This window comes from Gekko japonicus, unplaced genomic scaffold (assembly GCF_001447785.1).
Source record: "Gekko japonicus isolate JY-2015 unplaced genomic scaffold, Gekko_japonicus_V1.1 scaffold1636, whole genome shotgun sequence".
Taxonomy (NCBI): domain Eukaryota; kingdom Metazoa; phylum Chordata; class Lepidosauria; order Squamata; family Gekkonidae; genus Gekko; species Gekko japonicus.
The window spans coordinates 187,275-197,572 of NW_015176023.1; the positions used below are offsets into that span (position 1 = coordinate 187,275).

Genomic DNA, 10,298 nt, shown 5'->3' on the forward strand with positions numbered 1-10,298 from the left:
TGGCGCAGGAGTGAGTGCCCGTTCGGTCGCCGGGAGGGGGAGGGCTGGGCAGCCAGGGAGGGGACGGGAGGGGAGGGGGCCGGTGCCGCGGCTCTCGCTCTCTGCGTCCGCGGAGCTGCCCGGGGCGGCGGCGGGATCAGGCCAGCGGGCCGTCCAGTCCGACACTCTGGCCAGAAACGCCAGGGGCCCCTCGGGAGGCCCGTACAGGGTTGGCCAGGCCCCAGGTGGGACCTGCAGGTCTCCAGACGACAGAGGCCGGGTCCCCCCTGGTGGAGGTGGGCCCTACAGAGTCCTCTCCAGGGTTCCCTCTAAGCCGAGTGAGTGTGAGCCGGCTCACAGTTGTCTAGCCTCCAGCTCACACGTTTTTGTCTCAGCTCCTCAGCAGGGAGGAAGGGTCCAGAGCAAACTCATTGACGCAGTAGCCGAGATGGTCAAGGACATTTGCATTCTTCACATACGGGAGGCAGTGTTCCCTCTAAGCTGAGTGAGTGTGAGCCGGCTCACAGTTGTCTAGCCTCCAGCTCACACGTTTTTGTCTCAGCTCCTCAGCAGGGAGGAAGGGTCCAGAGCAAACTCATTGACGCAGTAGCCGAGATGGTCAAGGACATTTGCATTCTTCACATACGGGAGGCAGTGTTCCCTCTAAGCTGAGTGAGTGTGAGCCGGCTCACAGTTGTCTAGCCTCCAGCTCACACGTTTTTGTCTCAGCTCCTCAGCAGGGAGGAAGGGTCCAGAGCAAACTCATTGACGCAGTAGCCGAGATGGTCAAGGACATTTGCATTCTTCACATACGGGAGGCAGTGTTCCCTCTAAGCTGAGTGAGTGTGAGCCGGCTCACAGTTGTCTAGCCTCCAGCTCACACGTTTTTGTCTCAGCTCCTCAGCAGGGAGGAAGGGTCCAGAGCAAACTCATTGACGCAGTAGCCGAGATGGTCAAGGACATTTGCATTCTTCACATACGGGAGGCAGTGTTCCCTCTAAGCTGAGTGAGTGTGAGCCGGCTCACAGTTGTCTAGCCTCCAGCTCACACGTTTTTGTCTCAGCTCCTCAGCAGGGAGGAAGGGTCCAGAGCAAACTCATTGACGCAGTAGCCGAGATGGTCAAGGACATTTGCATTCTTCACATACGGGAGGCAGTGTTCCCTCTAAGCTGAGTGAGTGTGAGCCGGCTCACAGTTGTCTAGCCTCCAGCTCACACGTTTTTGTCTCAGCTCCTCAGCAGGGAGGAAGGGTCCAGAGCAAACTCATTGACGCAGTAGCCGAGATGGTCAAGGACATTTGCATTCTTCACATATGGGAGGCAGTGCTCCCTCTAAGCTGAGTGAGTGTGAGCCGGCTCACAGTTGTCTAGCCTCCAGCTCACACGTTTTTGTCTCAGCTGCGGGAGGAGGGCTCCAGGGCAAACTGATTTCTGCAGTAGCCGAATCAAGGCGTGGACGGTCAAGGACATTTGCATTCTTCACATATGGGAGGCAGTGCTCCCTCTAAGCTGAGTGAGTGTGAGCCAGCTCACAGTTTTCTAGCTTCCGGCTCACCCTTTTTGCGTTCGCTCAGGAAGGAGGGCTCCGGAGGAAACTAATTCTGCCGTCGCAGAATTGCTCACTCACAGCTTTAATGCCCGTAGCTCACCAAGTAGAATTTTTGCTCACTGAACTCCACGTCGTAGAGGGAACATTGGCTCCTCTCCCCTCCCCAGGCTTTGGCCTCCCCTAAATCTCCACGAATTCCCCAACCAGGATTTGGCAGCCCTAATCAGGCTGCCTCCCCAAACCCCACTGTGCCTCAGGTTCAGTGGAAACCATTGCAGGGGTGTCGTTGGTAATGGTGGCAGCTTAGCGGAACCATAATGGCCAATTGGTGGTTGTGATTGGGACAATTTCGCTCCGTATGCATATGCCCAATCTGGTGTCATGTGGAGGTTGTCGTTTGAGAATAGATAGAAGGCTTATCTTGGGGAAAGATGGTATATCTTTATTGGAGTGATGCTTTGGCTTGGCCTGCCATAACGTCCGTGAATGAGGGCTTTCCGCTACATGGTAGCGCACCTCTTTGCTAACTGACTTATGCAAGGTAAGCCAACATGGCCATGGGCATGTGTAGTTGTCCTCAAAAAAAGAGGCTTAGACTTTTTATCCTGTGTAGAGTATGTACTACCGAGTTAACTCGATGTGCTCGAGGTTGCTCTTCACCAGTATGCCCGTCGGCACAGTTCACTTTCCGGTTGCTCTCTCTTCCCCAGGAAAGTGGAGATTCCAGCTCCACCTACATCAAAATGCATCCTTTATTGGAAAAGGAAAGTCAAGTCAGAATACATGCGCCTTAGGCAGCTCAAGAGGTTTCAGGCGAACATGGGAGCAAAGGTAACGTTGTACCGTAGCTATGGATAGAAAAGCTGCCATTTCAGTAAGGTGGGCAAATGAATTATTGGGTGAAAGGTGTTGCTGATTTTCCTCTTGGCGCTGAGGTAGTTTGTGGCTTTTTAAGCATTCTCTCTCCCCCCCCCCCAGTCTTAGAGCTCTCCAGCTGTCTAGAAAACAGAATCACATAAACAGTCCATGTGAGAAACGTGGGGGGAAAGGATGATGTTGTGAAGCAGAAATTTGGCATTCTGCTTTTAGGAAAAGTAGTGCTTGATGTGCATGGGGAGAAGGAAGGAGATCTTCTAGTTAATCCAGTAGGCATTTTTGAAATGTATGCTTTTCATTCAGATTTGCTCTCAAGGGGACTTGGCAGGAATTTCACACACACACCCCCCAACACACACACACACGAACTCACACACACTCCCTCTCTCTTTTCCCTCCTCTATACACACACATACATGCATATAGATAGATAGATATGGCTTGTGTGTCACTCATGTGGGGCCACCAAAACTGCCGCTGAAGCAGATGGAGAGTTTTTAAATACCCGAAATGTCCAGTTAGCCGGGATTCATGTCCAAAGTACAAAACATCTCCATTCCGCCAAGCATTTAATAACCCAGACCTAGCATGATAGCACTTTATGGTTGCCGCCATGTGTATGTTGTATTGTGTGTAAACTGCGATTTTATTGTGGTGTTATAGACTGTTTTAGATGTGTTGCTTATTGGTTTTACTGTTGTAAGCCGCCCTGAGCCGCTTCGGCGGGAGGGCAGGATAAAAATCAAATAAATAAATAAATAAATGGAGGGCCTTTGGCACAAACAGTCTGCCCCCCCCCCCCATACCAGCATCCATTTGTACTTAGCTGGATGGAGGGATCTTTAGCGGTTTCTTCCCTGTCAGAGTCTGTGAAAGCTGCTTTGAATTTTGTAATCCATGGCTCGCCCCCCCCCTCCCTGGCCTCTACTTTCACCTGGCTACGCTTCACTACTAGGGGTGTGCAGGGGGGGGGAAATCAGTTTTTTTCGGGTTAGGATATATTGAATCCAATTTGTTTTCGGGAATACCGAAAAAACCCGAATACCAATACCAGCATTGTATAGATATCCAAAAATTTACAGATATCCAAAAAAAGTTGGGTCCATTATATCCTAGGGGGCCATTGTAGTCAATGGCAAAAATCTTCTAACAAGTTTTTTTTTGGGGGGGAGGGGGTTTGAGGTAGAGGCACCAAATTTGTACTGTAGCTGCTGGCGCCTCTCCCCAAAAGACCCCCAAAGCTTTGAAAAGATTGGACCAGGGGGTCCGATTCCAAGGGCATCCAAAGACGGTGCCCCCAATTCTCCATTGTTTCCTATGGGGATGGGAAAGGGGCAGGCAGCAGACAGTGTCTCCCCAAGAATCTCTCTGTGAGAAAGCAAGTGAGGTGTGCTGGTTTGGAGGGGGGCATGTTTGCTGGACCAGCAGCAGAACCTGTGCAGTGTGCCCCCCAGAACCAGTGCCACTGTGGCAGTCACCTAACTGGGCTCAGGTCAAATCAGAGGATCTCTGCAGCATAAACTGAGGGGGCATGTTTGCCGGACCAGCAGCAGAACCTGTGCCTGCCACTGTGGCAGTCAGTGCCCAAACCCAGCAGAACTCAGGTAAAATCAGAAGAACTCTGCAGCATAAACCGAGGGGGCATTGCAGAACCAGTGCAATGTGGCCCCCAGAACCTGTGCCACTGTGGCAGTCAGTGCCCAACCCCAACAGAACTCAGGTGAAATCAGAAGATCTCTGCAGCATAAACCAAGGGGGCATTGCAGAACCAGTGCCACTGTTTGCCAGGCCTGCAGCAGCAGAACCTGTGCAACGTTAAGTAATCAGAAGACCCGCCCAGGACTGCCTCAGCAAGTGAGAGGGAGGGGGTGGTGTCTGTCCACTGATCCTCCTCTCTCAGCAGCAGCACACCAGCCATCACTGCCTGCCTCAGTGGCGGAGTCTTAGCCTAGGTGTGGCAGCTGCCCTTCATCACAGGCTCTCCCTTTCCCACCTCACCCCTGCAAAAGAAAAGTCTTTTTCAATTAACATTCATTATTTATGGTGCTCCTGTGGGTTCTGCTTGTTTCTGTCTGGCTGCTTGGCATCTACCCTACTCTACCTTGTTCAGATGGAGAACCAGTTTTGTGATGCTGTTTTAATTTCAGCACGCAGTTTTGGTTTGGTAGTGTGACTCAGGTGCATACAGGCACCACCCTCAACATCGCCCTGCACTGCACGGCTACCAGGGTTCTGTGGAGGTATTTCTGCCGCGGGTGGGATGGGTGGAAGTAGGGAGACTGGTGGGGCATTTCTGTGCCAATCAAAATGGTCATGGCCCTGGCTGCTCCTTCTACCTAGCCTCTCTAGTTTTAATCACGGGAAGAGCGAAAAAAAGCGTTGTAACTGAACTTCCCAGTGCAGGCTGAGAGGGGATTGCAGGCACAAGTATGCACGCTCACTTCAATCACCCTCAAAGTCTAGGGCCAGGAAACCGAACAGTGGCAAGTTGGCCTTCAGGAAGACCAACTGACCAAGGGAGCAGGCGCAAGCGAGGCAAGCAGACAATGTCGCCCGCATGGGGAAAAGCGCTCACTCTGCACGCGCGTCGGAGGGCGTGAGAGGAGCTCCTGGGCCACGGCAGAGAGGTCCGGCCAGACCGCCTCCTTCATGGCCCAGTAGCTCAGTGGACAGGTTGCTTGCAACTCGTAGGGCTCCGAAAGGTAGTCCCTCGCCATTGCGGCCGCTGTGTCCTCTCGTGTGCCTACCACTCCCAGGAGAGGGGCCAAAGTTCCGCCCGATGACTGCCATCTCAACTGTCATCGTGGCGGGAGCATTGGGGGGGCACTCTGCCTGGCGGGGGAGGTGGGGGATGAACAGCAGTGGAGCTGCCGGTACCCCCCCTCTCCCTCAGCTCGTGGCAACGTGACCCTCTTGGCCCGCATGCGCTCAACTCGCCGGGAGAGCTCGTCTTTGCCATTGAGTGAACTCTTTGGCCCGCTCGGTGATCTTGCCCTTGGTGCGTGGGTCACACGTGGTCGCCATCCTGTAGACCTTCTGCCGGAGGATAGACCGAAAGCGTTCCTCGAGTCCGCTTTGCAGCCTTCTCACCAGCACGCCCACTGCTGGAAGCATGTCTGCACGTCCTGCAGCTGGCTCCAGAAACGAGGCCAAGTCCTCACGGGCCGTGTGGACCATGGGGATGACCAGAGCCAGACGAGAGCATCTCTGTGTAGGTCTTAAGAACGATCACAGTCTGAGAGATGGTCAGCCAGTCCTCCCGACTGAGCCGGCTCTCTTCCCGAAGGACCCCACTCTCAGAGATCAGGGCAGTCAGGGCGCTCTCCTGCTCCAACAAGCGTTCAAGCATGACACAGGTGGTGTTCCAGCGAGTGGGAACATCGCCTAGCAGGTGGTGCTCCGGCACGCCCGTCAGCACCTGCTTCTCACACAGCAGAAAGGTGTTCTTCGTACTGCGAGAGATGTGACTCACGATGTACTGGCATTTCTGGGGGAGGTGCCAGAACTCACGAGTCTCAGTGTCCAGATTGGGGTTCTCCGCAGAGCCCAACCCCAAAGCATCCTTGATCACGAGGTGAAGACGGTGGGCTGCACAGTAAATGTGCATCAGGCCCAATCGCTTTACTGCTGCCCTAATGTTCTGGCCACCATCCGTCATCATGAAGCCCATGGTGAGGTCCCTACCTACCCACCCCTCTAACTATCTATGGATGGTGGCCAAGATGCTGTCCGCCATGTGCGACCCGTCGAGTCTCTCGATGTGGAGCAGAGCCTGGCAATAGCCGGCCTGGCAGCCTTGACCCTGCCTGACACTAGTTCCCCCACCCCCTCCCAAAATGTCGCTTGGTTGCCTCCAGTGCGCAGTCAACGAAAGGTATGAATCATGTGCCTGACAGGAGGCCCAGACGTTGGATGTGAAGGGCACATATCTCCCACGAGCGTGGGACAAGTGTGCCTTCACGTGGTCCCTGGCAGCCCTGTACAATGAGGGCATCGCAGTCCTCAGCGTGTTGCGAGCAGGGGTCGTGTACCAGGGATAGGCATCCTGGATCAGCCTGCGGGAACCCACGTCTTCGACGGCAGAGAAAGGGCGCCCATCTAGAGCAAGCATCTCCGCAGTGAGGCAAGTGACCCTCTTGCTAGCCTGCTGCCTTCCCCTCCAGGCACTCTAGTGCCGACGTCACCAAGCATCTCTGTCAGAGATGCTTGCCCTGCCGTGGACCGCTGAGGGAGAGTGCTGGAGGTGGTCGCCGGACGACTCACCTCCTGGCTGGTTGGCGGTGGCCGCTTGGGCACCCCAGCAGCAGCCTGTCTCTCCCCCTGAAGAAGACACCACCTGCCTGGTGGTGCTTCCTCAAATGGTTCCGCAGCCCGGAGGTCGAGAGATGGGCGGTGTCCTTCCCTTGACTTACCCGGGCCCTACACAGCTGGCACTGTGCAAAGCGGGGATTCTCTGTCTCCTGGAAGTGCTTCCAGACTTCAGAGGTGAAGGGGCACCCACGATGACTAGCAGCCATGGGCACCCCTGGAGCTGCCTCCTGTGAGGGGCTCAGGCCAGACACACTGTGTCTGTGGGGGGCAGGAAGAGATGGCTGAACAAGGAAAAGGGGTCGAGATGGCAGGTCCCTGGGGCGCACCACCTCCATCTCTTTGTTGGATCCCCAAGCATCGAGAATAAATCCACGTTTCAAAGAAAGTAAAGTTTATTTCAAAGCATTGGGAAGATACTCAAACACGTTCTTTGTTAGAACTGAACACAAGCAGTTAGGGCAGACATGATAAAGGGATTCAAGTTAGAAACACAACCAATGGATAACGTTCCCGCTGGCGGGCAGGAGAAAACGGTTGCCTGCTCAAGTCTTGGGAACCAGGCGAACAGTAGACAAAACACAGGTGCAGTTCACAGGCTTGGTGCAGTTCACAGGCTTGATAAGTAAGAAGCTAACAGCGAAGCATACTCTCCCCCTCACATCCTCCAGTTGTTTTACTTTGGCATTACAGCATAGAAAACACAGGGGCCAGCTGGCAGGGACAGGGATCACATATGTACAATCAGAAGTTACACAGAACACCATGGCAGCTTGCTGACAAGTTGGAAAGTGGACTGAAAGTGAATTGTTTAGGGGGTGTGATCGCAGCTCACAGAGTTTTCAGCCTTTCCTCCCAGGGAAGGTGCTCCAGCCCCCGAATCATCTTGCCTGCCCTCCTCTGTACTTTCCCCACCTCTGCCATGTCCTTCTTGAGATACGGGGACCAGAACTGCACACAGCATTCCAGATGAGTCCGCACCATAGAGCTATACAGAAGCACTACTTTACTCATACTGCTCTTACAGCCGGTTTGGCTCTGATGAACAGGGTCAGACTAAGACTAAAAATAAAGAAGGAAATTTATTTAATACATGTGTCTATATAATATAAAAATTAATTATTTTTAATCTTAATCGACTAAGAACTTGGTAACTGCCAATGTAATATTAAAATCCACGCCTGTTAAAAGAAACCTCAAATTATCCACACCTAGAGTCCTGGATATGGGACTTTATCCAATTCTGATCCATCGTCGAGCAAATCACAGTTGAATAGACAATGCTGAAGAAGAGGAGGAGGAGGAGATTGGATTCATACTCCATGGCCCTTCACTACCCGAAGGAGTCTCAGAGCAGCTTACAATCTCCTTTCCCTTTCCCTCCCCACAACAGACAGACACCCTGTGAGGTGGGTGGGGCTGAGAGAGCTCTCTCTCGAGAACTGTCCTTGAGAGAACAGCTCTGAAAGAACTTGTGACTGACCCATGATCACACCAGCAGCTGCATGTGGAATAGTGGGGAATCAAACCCGATTCTCCCAGATTAGAGTCTGTGCTCCTAACCACTACACCAAACTGGTTGAAGGGTGTCTATTTGGCCAGATCTGCATTGCCATGATCAGTCAGAGTAAGGCACCTTATTTAAGTGCAGTTTTGGAGTGGATGTGGGCTTAATTCTGACAAAACAGCTGCTTGTGCTACTGGCTGGGTGGGAGGTCTGACACGGGATTTAAGGTGTCACCTATTTTGGATGGTGTTGAAGGAACAGATCTGGCAGTGCTTTTGGGCCCAGGCCTCCTGCTGGATAAGCAGGTGGCAGCTGTGTTCAGGAGTGCCTTCTACTGGCTTTGACTGTTGATCAAGCTGAAGCCTTTTCTGGGCAGAAAAGATTAGATTACTGCAGTGTGCTCTACATGGAGCAGCCCTTGAGAAGAGTTTGGAAACTTCAATTGATACAGAATGATTTAGCCAGGATGTTGACTGGAACATGTTGTAGGGACCCTATCAAGCCAATCTTGGCCCATCTACATTGGCTCCCACTTTGTTTTAGGGCACAATCCGAGGTGCCGGCGTTGACCTTCAGAGCCCTGTATGATTCAGGGCCAATATAGCTGAAGGGCTGCCTCCTCCCTTTGGAACTTTCCCAACCATCTTTATGGTCATCTTTGGAGGACCTGTTTTGGGCACTCCCACCTTCTGCAGCCTGGGAGAATCTTCTCAGCCACGGCATCAAAGTTCTAGGACTCTCCTCCTAGGGAGACTTGCCCGTCCCCTCCTTTTGCAGTCTTCCGCCAGGGGGTGGAAGACCTTTTTTTGTTCCATTTGACATTCCCTCAGTGGTCCCTCCTTCCTAGTCATTCTTTATTGCTGTTTTTATATCTGTACATATTTTAACTCTCCTTTTAATTGTAATAATGATGTGTGTTCGAGAGGAGTTATTTTAATGGTTTTAAAATGTGATTTTACCTTGTGTGTTTTAAATTGTTAGCCACAATTGGTAGCCTTTATGAAAGCTGAAAGATGAGAAAAATTTTGTAAATAAATAAGTACAATGCACACAATTACTTTTTTACTCACAAATAAGTCTTTTGACATAACATAACAGTGGAATCTAATATGCTTCCCAACCTTTATTTTCTTTCTTTTTTATTAACCAAAGCAGCAAACCTGACTACACTATCTCCCAAATTTTCCTTAACCAATCCAGTTTACTTCAAAGATACTTTTGTCTTCCAAAAACTAACTAAGACCAGTCTTTCAGCTTCTAAGTATTTAACCACAACACAAACACAACCTTTATTGGCATATAAATAAGATAAAACTTCGTCATGGTAAAATTACATCTGTAAGTCTTAAAACACCAATATTAGGAATAGTTCCTTGCTACCAAAATCTTGAACAAAAAAATCAGCAGTCTGTACAGTAACGTCTGGTGACTTATCAGCTAAAAGAAACCTAGTTGCACTATCAGAATTGGCCCTAGGCAGTAAAGGCTTAATCAGAAGTAGTCGGAGATGTAAGTAAAGGGGACAGCATAGCAGAATACGATCTAAAGTATCAGATTCTCTGAGTGGACAATTGCAAATCCTGTCACATTTCGGGATTTCTCTATATCTACCTGAGACCCAAGATGAGGGGAAAACATTAAATCTGGCTAGCCCAAAGGCTCTGCGTTGCAGCGGGGTCACCAAATTAGAAAAGTATTGTGCACCGTACTGTTTGGTACATATCTGAGGCCGAGGGAAGGGGGGGCAAGTGATCCTGGCACCTGCCTGGATTGTTTGGGCTTCAGTGTCCCAAATTCTTCTACGAATTGTTCAATATATAAAGGTCTCATCTTGATTTTCCAAAGTATCCAGGTCAATGCCAATTGAGCGTATTTTAGAAGTTATAGCCTGTGCCCACTTGGATACATATGAGTCCATAGTCAAGTGCGTAATAAGGCTATTCGGAGGGGCACTAAAATGAATGGGAAGCCAATATTGAATAGTGGGTGATCCATGCCCGCAAGTCTAGAAGATGGAGGCCCAGTTCAGCACAGAGGGAATAATAGGTAACAGAGTTAGGTAATCCAAGAATGTATTTAA

General features: G+C 51.1%; 1 protein-coding gene across 1 annotated transcript in view; it reads left to right on the forward strand.

The window, feature by feature from the left end:
• The window catches only part of EZH1 (enhancer of zeste 1 polycomb repressive complex 2 subunit), a 39,771-nt gene that overhangs the window by 4,705 nt on the left and 24,768 nt on the right, over positions 1–10,298 (forward strand). Inside the window, exon 2 of the mRNA XM_015426591.1 lies at positions 2,238–2,358. Within this exon, the coding sequence (XP_015282077.1) occupies positions 2,238–2,358 (121 nt within the window). The remainder of the gene's footprint in view (positions 1–2,237; positions 2,359–10,298) is intronic.